Raw genomic sequence first — 15705 nt, forward strand, 5'->3', positions numbered from 1 at the left:
ATCACACTATTGCACTCCAGCCTGGGCGACAGAGCGAGACTCTGTCTCAAAAAAAAAAAAAAAAAAAAAGATTTAAGATGGTAAATTTCATGTTACGTGTTTTTACAATCATTAATTTTTCTTTTTTTTTTTTTTTTTGAGACAGAGAATTGCTTGAACCCTGGAGGCAGAGGTTGCAGTGAGCTGAGATTGTGCTATTGCACCCCAGCCTGGGCAACAACAGTGAAACGCTGTCTCAAAAAAAAAAAAAAAAAAACCAAAAGTTGAAGAGGTGTTTCTTCCATCAAATTCACAGACACCAATGCAAAACTATATTGTGCCCATTGTCAATGCTTCTATTTTAACGTAGGACTGGAAGTAAGTGGCAGAATGATGAATCAAAAACATTTTTAAAAAGCCACTGAAATTGGGCCGGGCGCGGTGGCTCACGCTTGTAATCCCAGCACTTTGGGAGGCCGAGGCGGGCGGATCACGAGGTCAGGAGATCCAGACCACGGTGAAACCCCGTCTCTACTAAAAATACAAAAAATTAGCCGGGCGTGGTGGCGGGCGCCTGTAGTCCCAGCTACTCGGAGAGGCTGAGGCAACAGAATGGCGTGACCCCGGGAGGTGGAGCTTGCAGTGAGCCGAGATTGCGCCACTGCATTCCAGCCTGGGTGCCTGGGTGGCAGAGCGAGACTCTGTCTCAAAAAAAAAAAAAAAAAAAAAAAAGCCACTGAAATTGAAGACAAATAAGTTACTGTTTGTGGATCATATGATCTTATATATAAAAAAACCATAAACACTACATTGAAATTTGTCTAAAGTAATAAATACACTCAGTAAATTAGCAAAATATAAAATTAACATACTAGTATAAATTACTATTCCATACATTTAAACCATTTGATACAATAAAGAAAACAATCTTATTTACAATTGCATTAAAATAATAAATTTCTGAGAGGAAATTTAACCAAGAAGGTAAAAAAATCTTTACAATAAAAGATATAAGATAGACCAGGCACGGTGGCTCACGACTGTAATCCCAACACTTTGGGAGGCCGAGGCGGGCAGATCACGAGGTCAAGAGATCATGATCATCTGGCCCACATGGTGAAACCACGTCTCTACTAAAAATACAAAAAATTAGCTTGGCGTGGTGGCATGTGCCTGTAGTGCCAGCTACTCAGGAGGCTGAGGCAGGAAGATTGCTTGAACCCAGGAGGTGGAGGTTGCAGTGAACCGAGATTGCGCCACTGCACTTCAACTTGGCGACAGAGTGAGACTCTGTCTCAAAAAACAAAACAAAATAAAACAAAAAAGATATATCAATGAAATAAATTATTGAAGACACAAATTTTAAAATATTTCATGTCCATGGATTGAAAGAATAAATATTGCTAAAGTATCATATTATCTAATCTATAGCTTCAATAAACTTCCTATTAAAATTCCAGTAGCATTTTTTTCCACCGTAATAAAAAATACAATTCTAAAATTTACAAGAAACTGCAATAAACTTCAAATAGCCAAAAAACTTTTGAGGCAAAAGAACAAAGCAGAGGGGTATTATACTTTATAATTTCTAACTGTATTTCAAGAATATAGTAATAAAAACAGGAAGGAATGTGCAAAAAGATTAACAAAACAATGGAACAGAAAACACTACTTTCACACATTTCAGACATGATGAAAAAAGAAAACTAAAAAATAGTTTAACATAGAGTTTCCCAAAATTATGCAGATATCTGTGTGTCCCCCCAAATAATGGAAAAGCAGGCAGATTGTACAGTCTTTTATATGCCATGAAAAGGACTCTGGCTCTCACTGTAAACCTGAAGGAAGATCACCAAAAGGAAAGTAGAATCTTTAAACAATTCAAAAGCATAAGACAGAAGATGCCCCTACATGACAGCAAAAAAAAAAAAAACAAAAAAACACTCAGGCATCCCAGAAACTATTTCCTTTGGAACACAGCTTTCCAAATCACATTTTAAGGACCAGCTTTCTTTTTGACCTTTGGACTTCTCATCTGTGTCATCTGTTGTGTTCACTCTCACCTACCTGGGGGTTTGGCTACCATCTCATGTCTCTTCATATTCCAGGGCTCTTTCCCTTGCTCCAGACAGGTGATCAGGTCTGGCTTAGTGACAGCAATACCTGCTTTATTAGAAATAAATAACATGAATCTTTCTCATATTCTCCAATTACCAACCTAGTAGTATGCTTAGTGAACAGGAAGTGATAGAATATTCTAGAAAATTAATCCTAAAATACTAATTAATGAGAGAAATTTCTAAATATTTAGAAAATATTTTAAATTTGTAGGTTCTTAATTTCACTACCCGGTACTCATAAATCAAAACATTGCTGGTGATGAATGGATTTTAAAATATGGGCAAATATATATATATATATATATATATATATATATTTTATTTTATTTTTGAGACAGAGTCTCGCTCTATTGCCCAGGCTGGAGTGCAGTGGCATGATCTTAGCTAACTACAACCTCCGCCTCCTGGGTTCAAGCAATTCTCCTGCCTCAGCCTCCTGAGTAGCTGGGACTACAGGCGCGTGCCACCATGCCCGGCTTACTTTTAGTAGAAACAGGGTTTCACTTTGTTGGCAAGGCTGGTCTTAAACTCCTAACCTTGTGACCCGCCCACCTCAGCCTCCCAAAGTGGTGGTATTACAAGAGTGAGCCACTGTGCCCGGCCTAAAAACATGGGCAACAATATTTTATGACACTAAATTTCTGGAATTACCACTAATCTAGAGTGAAGGATACAGATCAGCTCAGGAACGTGGAAAGTTCAGGTCAAGATTAAACATCTTGAATACATTCTTTTTCACACACAGCCTCAAGATTTTCTTGAAAAAACAGATCAGAAACTCATTTATGCAAAGCATAAATTACGAAAAATCATTCCACAAAAAAAGAGAAACCTTTAGGGTATATTAGAAATTGTGTATTAAAGTTATTCTCACCCAAGAAGACCAGGTTTCTGTAGTTCTCTAACATCACTTTCCTATACAAACCCTGCTGAGCAGTGTCCAGGCATTGCCACTCCTCCAGAGAGAATTCTATGGCCACATCCCTAAACGTCAATGGCCCCTGAAAAACACAACACACAGACACACATATATTTACCAAGTGGCCATGGGCAGAATTTATTATTTGAATTAAAATGAAATGACAGAGCAAAGAGAATTGGTTCTGATTAATAGAAATGACTGAAATTTTCCAATAATTTTTAACACAGAAATATTCTCTAAAATATTCTCTAATTCTGAGAGAAGAGAATGGCATAAGATCCACAACACCAGTGTACATATGATACTTTTCTAGATAAAGTATAAAATTAAGAGCATAAACACAAACATATACATTTTTGAGTGCTATATTTATATCATAAAGAATGAGTTGTGTGTATTTTTCAGACAAAAAAGAGATGGTGAGTTACAAGGCACCTCCTGAATTTTAATGTGTACAATAAACTGGAAATCTTGTGCAGATTTTTTTTCAGAAGATCTGGAATGAAGTCTGAGTTTCTGATTTTCTAACGAGCTCACTGGTAATGCCAATGTTTTTGGCCCCAAAAGAAAATTCTGTGAAACATCCAGTAAGTGGAAAAGCCTGTTTTACCTGATTTTTCTGGCCTGTAAACAAAGAGCCTTCATTTTCCAAAGACAGATATATGCAAAGAAAACATAAGAAAAAAGGGCAGCTGCCAGATTCAATGTGATGGCTTATGCACATTAGCTGCATAAAGATATCTAATAATGAGAAGAAAAATGGTTAACTCTGTAGTGAACGAAATATCAGAGAGCTTTTTAACAAAGTAAATTATTAATATCCACCACACTAGGACAAATTTTTATGGTGTGCTGATGCATACAGAAGAACATAGCATCATTGCCTAGACATTGCCCCTCAAAAAGTAAATTATATTCTGAATTCAATCATACAGAAACATCAGTTTTATGCAAAGTTCAAGATACAGGTATCTCCAATGTTCTGTAATTTTCAATAATGATTTTAAGTAGTCTTTCTTCAGCACCCTATATAGCAGGTATCTCTCAATTTTTTTTTTCAGAACTTTCTGGGTAATAAATGCCATCCTATTTAAATAAGCATTTTCTTAATCCTGTTCTGCATAGAGCTAATGGAGAACACAGATGGAACCTCAACATTACATATCCTCCATGTAAACCCCAGCTTTCCCCAATCTTGAGTATCCACATCCTTCTATGTTCAACAGCCACAATGGGAACATTTTTAATAGTGCAGATCATAAATTCATGGTAGGAATTCTGCATGGCATATAAGAAGCCATGATATTGAGAATGTAGAGAAGGCTCTAGTACATAGGAAAGAAATATTTTGCATAGACCCTTGACTATCATTAGAATTTTAAAAAGTAGTGAAACTCATTAGTAAGGAAAAACACAAGTAGAGAAGTAAAGGTTTGCAAATACTAAATGAGTGAGACTCTAGAAGAGAGTGGACAAAGCTCTTGATCTGAGACTTATTTAGCTGAAAAAAAAAAAACAAAACACCATTTTTCCTCTTTCTCCTTCTTCTCTTGGAATCCTTTTCAGATGAAATTCTCTACAGAAGTAACATCTGCATCTTGAGAAAACTGCCTTAAATGTGTCAGCACCACCTTCTTACCTGCTAGCACCACACCCGCAGACAGAAGGACCAAGACCAAAAAGTCCACCCATATCTCTCCTTCATAACAGAAGAAATTCAGGAACAATGTGCTGCTCCATGGATGTAAAAATGTAAGTTTCTCCTTTCCTGTCTCAGGTGCCCTCCCCTGCCACAAACACCAGCAATTTCTGCTACAGTAATGAAAATATGGGCCACACTGCCCTGTCCCTACCAAACCCAAATAGAACAGGTCTTGTAACCACCCTTTAGTGCAAAGGTGGCACTTAACTCTCATGAATGTATCTTGAAGCCCTCATACTTGATTCTGGCCTCACCTTAGAGTCACATGAGGCACTTCATTAAAATAACATGGATGCTTCCACCCAGAACAATAAACAGAAGCTGTGGGGAGGGCACAAGAGATTTCAGCAAATTGGCCATGTGATCCTAATGAGAAGCCTGGGCTGATAACCACTTAGCTAAGCATTGCCTCTCAAGATTTAATGAACTTAAAAATCACTTGGTAATGTTGGTCCCACTTTATGTAATGTGATTCTGCAGGTTTGGAAAGGGTTCATGAATGGGTGTTTCAAACAAGTCCCCTACCAATGCTGATGTTGTTCCCCCAGGCTCATCATTAGCATTAGTTAGAGAAAGCAGGCACTGCACAGAGTCCCTGACATTCAGCACTCTTGTCACAACACAAATACTTCTGGTACAAATGAAGACAACCACACTCCATCCTGAAGTTTTATATTATTTGCTGGCTCTTTAAAGTTTACAGAGGAAACAGAAGGCAGCAATGTTGGAATAAGTCTACATTTGGAAAACAATATGTACACATGCACTAATGCAATAATTATTAAGCAGGTACTATGTGCTCAAGAGTACAATACAGAGCACTGTGCTGGGCATAACACATTATGTGATTTAATCCCCATAAACACACTGGAAGTTGATACTAAGTGTTCAGCAATTCTCAGGATTTAGATAAAGGGCCCAGCATTATTACTTCTTCCTCTGTTTCTCTGTTATTGATTTTTTTAAAAAATGTATAGAATAAGGCTAAATATAGACAGAGGAGGGGGCATAGAAAGAGTTTAAGAAATTTTTTTCTATTTATATTTACTTGTCTGTGACTTTGTGGAGCAACTACTGGATCTGCAAGAATAGAAAACAAGTTGCTAAATGGAATGTTTCTGTAAGCACTGGTTTTACTACAAAATTTAAAAAAAAATAAGATGTTAAAATGTATAGTTTATTTTTCTTATTTATCTGCTTTTGGGTTGCAGGAAATTGTAAGCACCAGCTCTAGAAAGGCAGAAGGATTTACCGGCCAAAACTCTGACCTTTATAAATCAGTTCTGTAAGGCAAGACTCCAAAGTGGGCCAGACCTAAAGAAGGCCTTCAAAAAGGGTGAATCTAAAAGAAATGGGGCAGGGAAAGGACCCTATGTAGAATTCTGTTCTCTATGCCACTGGGGTATTTCCAGTTCTGTTTTTCCTAAGCTTACCTAAGAAAAACGTAAATCCCAGAGTTTATGTAACTTTAATCTGTTTTTGCCACTGCTCTGTCAATTTTATAACTATACTAACAAGCAATTTAAATGACTCTTTTAAAGTTTTCTGGAATAATTCTGTTAGAAGATAAGTATGTATTCTCAACAAAGTAAAAGATACACAAATAATAATAACAACTCTTTAGTCCATAAATATTCCTTCAGGTGATAACCTAGGAAGACACAACAATATAAAAAGAAGTGGCCCAAGTTTTTTTGTTTTGTTTTGTTTTTTGAGATGGAGTTTCATTCTTGTCACCCAGGCTGGAGTGCAATGGCACAATCTTGGCTCAACGTAACCTCTACCTCCTGGGTTCAAGTGATTATCCTGCCTCAGCCTCCCGAGTAGCTGGAATTACAGGCATGCACCACCACGCCTCGCTAATTTTTTTGTATTTTTAGCAGAGACGGGGTTTCTCCATGTTGATCAGGTTGATCTCGAACTCCCAACCTCAGGTGATCCGCCTGCCTCGGCCTCCCAAAGTGCTGGGATTACAGGCGTGAGCCACTGCACCTGGCTGAAGAGGCCAAAGTTTTGTTTTGCTTTGCACACATCTATTCACCGTACCAACCATATGATGTTTAATTCAACCATGTATCCAGTTGGTAGTCTAGAGCAAAAGTTTCTAGATGGTAGGGACCGTGACTGCTTCATCTATTTTTTTTTTGAATGACCTTATGAAATGGAAGCAATTAGTTATCTTTTGAGTCACCAGACCTCCTCTTTGTGTTTCACCAAAGTAAGGGCAAACTAGAGAAACTCTCATCTGGGTACCAACCAAAGTTATCTCTTGTATGAGTATGAAGGGAGAAAAAAAACACAGAATGACCCATTTCTCTTACACCGAGACAGAAGCAGAATTAACCACTCATCAGCCTCACACAATTCTGCCCTGGATATCCTCACATGTCTCAAAGACATCTAGGTGATTGTGAGAAGGTTCTCACTGACCCTGGGCTGATGGCCCAATGATAAGCCAGGTTGAGAGAGATTCATGCTGATTCTAAATAGAAAATGGAACTGCTATGGTGGAGCTCCAGAACCTGGATCACCTATCCTGATTTGCTAGCTTTTGGGTGAGAAGGACAAGAATACTCTACTCCAGTTTTTACAGGTAGGTATAGTTGTGATCATGGCTCTGGATACTTTGTGGCCTTGATCTCTCACTCTTAAGATGCTTGTTTACACTTACAGATCTGTCATCAAATTCTATTTACACCTGGAGTCTCTCACGTAACTGTAGCAGGTCACTGAACAAGATCTGAAAAGCTTAAAGAGCCACACTCTCAAATGGGGGCTTTAAGATTTCTACGCTGACATCTCACAATACAGAAGATGCCTTCTGTTGGTTTTCAGTACATTCTCAATCCAAAGTCTTCTGGCCCTGTTTTGTAAATCCCAGGCAGAGGCCAGACCTTATGTGCAGATTCTAGGTGGGATCAATCTGACTCTGCATCCTTGGGTGTTACAGCAAACAGAGTACAAACAAAGGAGAGCTCCCCTCATAGAGGCTGCTCTGGCACATTCTAAATAATATGTCTAACTAAAAGAAAAAACTGAGGCAACATGAATATAAGTAGAGAGTTCATCTGGGCCAAGCTTGAGGACTATAACCTTGGAGCAAAGATACATCTTCCAAAGACTGAACAAATAAGAAATTGAATCCCTGAATAGACCAGTAACAAGTGCCAAAATTGAATTGGTCTTAAATGGCCAACCAATCAAAAATAGCAAAGAACCAGACAAATTTACAGATGAATTCTACCAGATGTACAAAGAAGAGCTGGTACCACTTCTAATATTATTTCAAAATATTGAGAAAAAGGGACTTCTTTTTCAACTCATTATATAAAAACAGCATCATTCTGATACCAAAACTGGGAAGAGACACAATAAAAAAAGAAAAGTTCAGGCCAATATCCCTGAGGAGCACTGATGTGAAAAACCTCAATAAAATACTGGAGAACCGAATCCAGCAGCACATCAAAAAAACTTATCCACCTCTATCAAGTGGGCTTCATCCCTGGGATGCAAGGCTGGTTCAACACATGCAAATCAATAAATGTAATCCATCACATAAACAGAACGAAAGACAAAAACACATAATTATCTCCAGACGAGTCAGCTTGGGGAGGCGGCGGCAGCGCTGCGAGCATACGGGGAGGCCCGAGCCTTGCCCGGGGAGGGTCGCGGGATGCGGGGGGCGAACTGCGGGAGAGGAGGCATCTGCTTGCGCGCAGCCTGGGCCGCGCCATTGTTGGGGGAGGGGCGGCTGCTGAGGGCGGCGGAGTAGGGGCTAGAGAAGGTGCCAGCCGCGGCCGAGAGGAGCAGAGACGCCCCAAGGGAACACGCTGACCTATTGCGTGTCCCCCTAGTACCAGCCTCAAGCTGGGCCGGTGCGCGGGGCCGGAGCTGTACTGCGCAACCGACATCTACTAGGCGGCATCCAGGGATGCGGTGGCGGTAGCACCCGCTTCTGTGGAGCCTGCCAAGTTGGATTTGGGAGCGGGCGAGGGCCACCACCTGCAGCACATCAGCGACCATGAGATGCCCTAAGATTTAGCTTTGGAGTCAAACCCTTCTGACCATCCAAGGGCAAGCACAATTTTCCTGAGCAAATCTCAAACCGATATGTGAGAAAAGAGGAAGAGCAACCATTTAAATCACGTATCTCCAGGGCAGCTTACTAAAAAGCATAGCTCAGGCTCAACAATATTTCTAGACAACAGAACAGTCAGCCAGCCTAATCTTAGAACCACAGTAAAATGTGTGACCTTAGAAATATATTACCACATAAAGAACAGAGATGCAAATAGATCCCTGGGTATTTTTGATGAGAGATCACATCCCCTTACACGAGAAAAAGTTCCACAGGAATACTTAAAGCATGATCCTGAGCACAAATTTATTTATAGATTTGTTCGTACTCTTTTGAGTGCTGCACAGCTAACAGCTGAATGTGCAACAGTAACTTTGGTTTACTTAGAAAGGCTTTCAACTTACGCTGAAATCAACATTTGTCCCACTAACTGGAAAAGGATTGTTCTGGGAGCCATTCTTCTTACCTCCAAGGTTTGGGATGATCAGGCTGTATGGAATGTGGACTATTGCCAGATCCTCAAGGACATTACAGTTGAGGACATGAATGAAATGGAAAGGCATTTTTCGGAGCTTCTTCAGTTTAATATTAATGTTCCTGCCAGTGTTTATGCCAAGCACTACCTTGACCTTCTCTCCTTAGCAGATGATGACAACCTGAATTTTCTATTTGCTCCTCTTAGCAAAGAAAGAGCACAGAACCTAGAGGCTATTTATAGATTATGTGAAGACAAAGCCTTGTGTGGAGCAGCTATAAGAAGGTCTTTCAGCGCTGATAACTTCATTGCTATTCAGCACTCTAAAGCCATTCTCTCTTAAAGGGAGAAATGAGGGGTTATAATGTCACGGAACCTTCATCTACAAAGACTGGAGAAATACCACCTTTCCTGCTTAAAAACCAGCAAAATTAGTGTTTTCATCAAAAGGAAAGATCTCAAATTCAAGAGACGCATAGACAACAAGGATCATACTCCATAGAAAAGAATGAGACCTTGTCAATGCAACAAAACACTCTTCTGTTCTTTTTAATGTAAACAGAGTTACAAAAACCATTCCAAAGTGAAGGGTCCCATTGCACACACAGATATTTGCTTATATGGGCCGATAACTGAACTATGTTAGTTTTTTTAAACAATAGTTTAAATTTTTAGACTTTAAAGACACTAACCATGTAACTTTTATGTTTCTTCCAGTTTTTCTCCCCCTGCTCATTTTGCTGCATATGCCTTTAGAATCAATGCAGTATTACCCTTAAAACAAGGGACTCTAACTAAAGCCACTTAGGAGCAGACTGCAGCATTGTTAGGTATTGAAGGGTTCTTCCTCCCTACTGTTACCATTGAAGCTGCTAGTCATTGGCAATCATTTTAAGCCAAAAAGCTGATGGATAATGTTTGTCATTCATATTCTTTGCAAGCATTATTTTAGCATGTCTGGGGTCATAAACAGAGCAAGTATCAGTTATTGATATCTACTTCTACTGGGGTCCATGTTGCATTTCTTGTGAACTATAAATGGTACTTCTCATTTTCTGATAATTTTCATCTTATTAAATAAATGTATTAGAAGATATTTTCATAATGCCAACCAACATGGTGGTTCAGTGACAGTGAAAAAAAAGTAAAGCAGTTTTAAGCTTTAATATAGTTTGGGCCCTCCAAGGCACTGCAGCATGAGTATGAATGCTATAAACCTTTGAAAAACATCGTTTGAGAGTTTCGTTTTTTTTCTTTAGGAGATGGGGGTCTTGCTGTGTTGTCCAGGCTGGAGTGTGGTGGCTGTTCACGGGTGCAGTCATGGTGCACTGCAGCCTAGAACTTCCTGGCTTTGGGCCATCCTCTATCCTTGGCCACATGAATGGCTGGGACTGCAGGTGCACCCGGCATTTGTCTCCTGAATGTTAGGCTTTTGATTTTTTGTTTCAGTCACTCTTGAAGTCACTCTTGACTGAAGCAAAAAATTAAAGCTTTATATTCAAAATTCTCAAAATGAAGCTGGGTGTGGTGGTGCATGCCTGAGGTTCCAGCTACTTGGGTGGCTAGAGGATTGCTTGGGGTCAGGTATTGGAGGCTGCAGTGTATTGTGATGGTGCCTATAGAAATAGTTACTGCACTTCAACCTGGACAACATATCGGGACCCCATCTCTTAGAAAAATGCAAAATGCAAAAGAAATGCACTGGGCATAGTGATTCATGCCTATAATCTCAGTACTTTGGGAGGCTGAGGTGGGAGGATTACTTCAGCACAGCAGTTCAAGACCAGCCTAGTCCACACAGTGAGACCCTGTCTGTAAAAAATAATAATAAATAAAAATAATTAGCTGGATATGGTGGCATGTGTCTGTAGTCCCAGCTACTCTGGAGGCTGAAGTGGGAGGATCACTTGAGCCTGGGGGGTCAAGGCTGCAGTGGGCCATGATCATGCCACTGCACTCCAGCCTGGGTGACATCCAGACCCTGTCTCAAAAGAAGGAAAAGAAAAACATTCAGGCAAGGTTTTATGAAGGTTTGTAGCATTTACACTTCTACAAGTATCATAGCTTAAAATTACATTAAACCTTTGGAATATCTTGTATCTCCATAAAATGCCCTTCTCTTTTTAAAAGGAGTTACTTGCAGAGCTGTGCTCTATATGCATTGATCACCAAAGTTTCTTTAATGTAAAGGAAGATTTTGAAGAGCAGTGTTAATTAACATGTAATGAAAGGAACTGGACACTAATGATAGAAGGTGATATGAACAGCTGTTTTATCATCCTACATGCTACCAACCTGTAGGTGTCCCATTAAGTCCTGCTATTTAAGAAATAACTTACATAACCCTTAGGAACACTTACTTCAGGCTTTAAAAGGCAAGGAACAAATAATTTTAGGAGACTGATAATGCCATCTAAATTTGAAAAACTAAAAGGAGATTAGTGTTCTCAATTATGTGAAATCTATTTCTCCTACTTTCTCAAATCTAATCCTAGGAATCTTGCTTATAAGCAAAGCATTCCTGGGCCAGGAATACTTCCTCTACTATAGCAATGTTTCACATCATATTGTGCTGCAATTTCCATCATTTTTAAAGGACACAGAAATAAGTGACAAATAATGGTATAAAAATATTACAATCTACCACCTCAAAAAAAAATTGTTTATGGAGTTCACAACTTGGAGATTCAAGTATTGATAGCTGTTTTATTTTAAAAAGAATGTTACAATTTATTTATTTCTCATGTTTATATTAAAAGCTAATAAACTCTTAATTAAAAACACGTAATTATTTCAATAGAAAAAAGCCTTTGATAAAATTCAGCATCCCTTCATGTTAAAAACCAATGGAACAGAACAGAGACCTCAGAAATACCACCACACATTTACAACCATCTGACCTTTGACAAACCTGACAAAACCAATGGGGAAAGGATCTTCTATTAAGTAAATGGTGCTGGGGAAACTGGCTAGCCATATGCAGAAAACCGAAACTGGACCCTTTCCTTACAAAATTATACAAAAATTAACTTATACAAAAAGTAACTCAAGATAGGTTAAACACTTAAATGTTTAACCATAAAAACCCTAAATGAAAACCTAGGCAGTACCATTCAGGACAAAGGCATGGGAAAGACTTCATGACAAAAACACCAAAAGGAATTGCAACAAAAGCCAAAATTTGACAAATGGGATCTAATTAAACTAAAGAGCTTCTGTACAGCAAAAGAAAACTATCATCAGAGTGAACAGACAACCTACAGGAGAAAGTTTTTGCAATCTACCCATCTGACCAAAGGTCTAATATCCAGAATTTATAAGGAACTTATACAAATTTAAAAGAAAACCCCATCAAAAAGTGGGCAACACATGAACAGATAACTTCTCAAAAGAAGACATTTACATGGCCAACAAACATGAAAAACACTCGGCCAGGCTCACGCCTGTAATCCCAGCACTTTGGGAGGCGGCTGCTGGATCACCTGAGATCGGGAGTTCAAGACCAGCCTGGCCAACATGGAGAAACCTGTCTCTACTAAAAATACAAAATTAGCCAGGCGTGGTGGCACATGACTGTAATCCCAGCTATTCAGGAGGCTAAGACAGGAGAGTCACTTGAACCCAGGAGGCGGACGTTGCAGTGAGCCAAGATCACACCATTGCACTCCAGCCTGGCCAGTAACAGTGAAAGTCCGTCTCAAAAAAAAAAAGAAAAAAAGAAAAAAAAAATTCAACATCACTGATCGTCAGGGAAAGGCAAATCAAAACCACAATGAGATACATATCACATCAGTCAGAATGGTCATTATTAAAAAGTCAAGAAACAGATGCTGGTGAGGCTGTGGAGAAATAGGAACACTTTTACACTGTTGGTGGGAAGGCAAATTAGTCTAACCATTGTGGAAGACAGTATGGTCATTCTTCAAGGATCTAGACCAGAATTACCATTTGATCCAGCAATCCCATTACTGGGTATATACCCAAAGGAATATAAACCACTCTACGATACAGACACATGCACGCGTATGTTCACTGCAGCACTATTTACAACAACAAAGACATGGAACCAACCCAAATGCCCATCAATGATAGACTGGATAAAGAAAATGTGGTACATATATGCCATGGAATACTATGCAGCCATCAAAAGGAATGAGATCATGTCTTCTGCAGGAACATGAATGAAGCTGGAAGCCAGCATCCTCAGCAAACTGACACAGGAACAGAAAACAAAACATTGCATGTTCTCACTCATAAGTGGGAGCTGAGCAATGAGAAAACATGGACACAGAGAGGGAAACTACACACACCAGGGCCTGTTGAGGGGTGAATGGTGAGGAGACAGAACATAGAGGATGGGTGAACAGGTGCACCAAACCACCATGGCACACATCCCTATGTAACAAACCTGCATGTTCTGCACGTGTATCTCCCTGCTTTTTTGAAGAAATTTTTTAAAAGAGGAAAAAAATGTTACTCATCACATAAACCAAAACTAAAGACAAAAACCACACGATTATTTCAATAGATGCTAAAAAAGCCTTCACTATAATTTAAGATCCTTCATGTTTAAAACCCTCAACAAACTAGGCATTGAAGGTACATACTTCAAAATAATGAGTCATCTTTCACAAACTTACAGCCAACATACTAAATGGACACAAGTGGGAAGCATTCCTCCTTGAAAACTGGCACAAGACAAGGATGCCTTCCCTCAAAACTCCTGTTCGACACAGAATTGGTACAGTCTCAGCAGAGAAGCTCTTTAAACTGATAAGCAACTTCTGCAAAGTTTCAGGATACTAAATCAGTAGCATCCCTGTACATCAACAACATCCAAGCCAAAAGCCAAATCAAAAACATAATGCCATCCACAATTGCCACACACACACACACACACACACACACACACACACACACACACACCCCTATCTAGGAATACAGCTAACCAGGAATGTGAAAGATCTCTATGACAAGATGATCAAACACTGCTTAAAGTGAGAGATGACACAAACAAATGAAAAACCATTTTATGCTTATGGATAGAAAAGATTAATATCATTAAAATGTCAAAACTACCCAAAGAAATTTACTGACTTAATGCTATTCCTATCAAACTACCAAAAACATTGTTAACAGAACTAAAAATTAACTATTTTAAAATTTATATGGAACTAAAATGAGCCTGAATAGCCAAGCCAATTTTAAGCAAAAAGAACAAAGCTGAAGGCATTATTACATCACCCCTCTTCAAACTACACTACTGGGCTACAGTAACCAAAGCAGCATAATATTGATACAAAAAGAGATGCATAGAAAAATGCAACAGAATAGAGAGCCCAGAAATAATGCCACACACCTCCAACTATTTGATCTTTGACAAAGCTGACAAGAGGAATGAGGAAAGAATTCCCTATTTCATGAATGGTGCTGGAATAAGCTAGGAGCAGTGGCTCACCCCTGTAATTCCAGCACTTTGGGAGGCCGAGGCGGGTGGATCACTTGAGGTAAGGAGTGCGATACCAGCCTGGCCAACGTGGTGAAACCCTGTCTCCACTAAAAATACAAAAATTAGCTGGGCACGGTGGCACATGCCTATAATTCTAGCACTTTGGGAGCCCAAGGCAGGTGGATCACTTGAGATCAGGAGTTTCAGGCCAGCCTGGCCAATACAGCGAAACTTCATCTCTACTAAAAATACAAGAATTAGCAGGGCATGGTGGTGCATGTCTGTAGTTCCAGCTACTCAAGAAGCTGAGGCATGAGAACTGCTTGAACCCATGAGGCAGAGGTTGTAGTGAGCCAAGATGTGCCACTGAACTCCAGCCTTGGTCAGAGTGAGACCCTGTCTCAAAAGAAAAAAATAGTCACTAACAGATACTGGCAAGGTTTCAGAGAAAAGGGAATGCTTATACACTGTTGGTGGGAGTGTAAATTAGTTCAACCATTGTGAAAAGCAGTGTGGCGATTCCTCACAGAACTAAAAACAGAATTATCATTGGACCCAGCAACCTCTTAATTGGGTATACATTCAAAGAAATATAAATTATTCTACCATAAAGTCACATGCACATGCATGTTCATTTCAGCACTGTTTACAATAACAAAGACATGGAATAAACCTAAATGCCTATCAATGGTAGCCTAGATTGAAAAAAATATGGTATGGTCAGATGACAGAGCTCATTCTTGTAATCCCAGCACTTTGGGAGGCCAAGGTAGGTGGACTGCCTTAGCTCAAGAGTTCAAGACGAGCCTGGGCAGCATGGCAAAACCCCATCTCTACAAAAAATAAAAATAATTAGGTGGACATGGCAGTGTGTGCCTGTAGTCCCAACTACTTAATGGGCTGAGGTAGGAGGACGCCTTGAGCCTTGGAGGTTGAGGCTGAAGTGAGCCACGACTGCACTACTGCGCTTCAGCCTGTGT

General features: G+C 39.5%; 1 protein-coding gene and 1 pseudogene across 1 annotated transcript in view; one reads left to right on the forward strand and one right to left on the reverse strand.

Annotated features, from left to right (window-relative positions):
* ZNF100 (zinc finger protein 100) overlaps positions 1-15705 on the reverse strand; it is a 56728-nt gene that overhangs the window by 26772 nt on the left and 14251 nt on the right. The window contains exons 3-4 of the mRNA XM_030809433.1: positions 2974-3100; positions 2047-2145 (exon numbers count right to left, since the gene is read on the reverse strand). Coding sequence (XP_030665293.1) covers positions 2047-2145; positions 2974-3100 — 226 coding nt within the window. The remainder of the gene's footprint in view (positions 1-2046; positions 2146-2973; positions 3101-15705) is intronic.
* LOC101176736 lies at positions 8551-9619 on the forward strand (annotated as a pseudogene).

This window comes from Nomascus leucogenys, chromosome 3 (assembly GCF_006542625.1).
Source record: "Nomascus leucogenys isolate Asia chromosome 3, Asia_NLE_v1, whole genome shotgun sequence".
Classification (NCBI taxonomy): Eukaryota; Metazoa; Chordata; class Mammalia; order Primates; family Hylobatidae; genus Nomascus; species Nomascus leucogenys.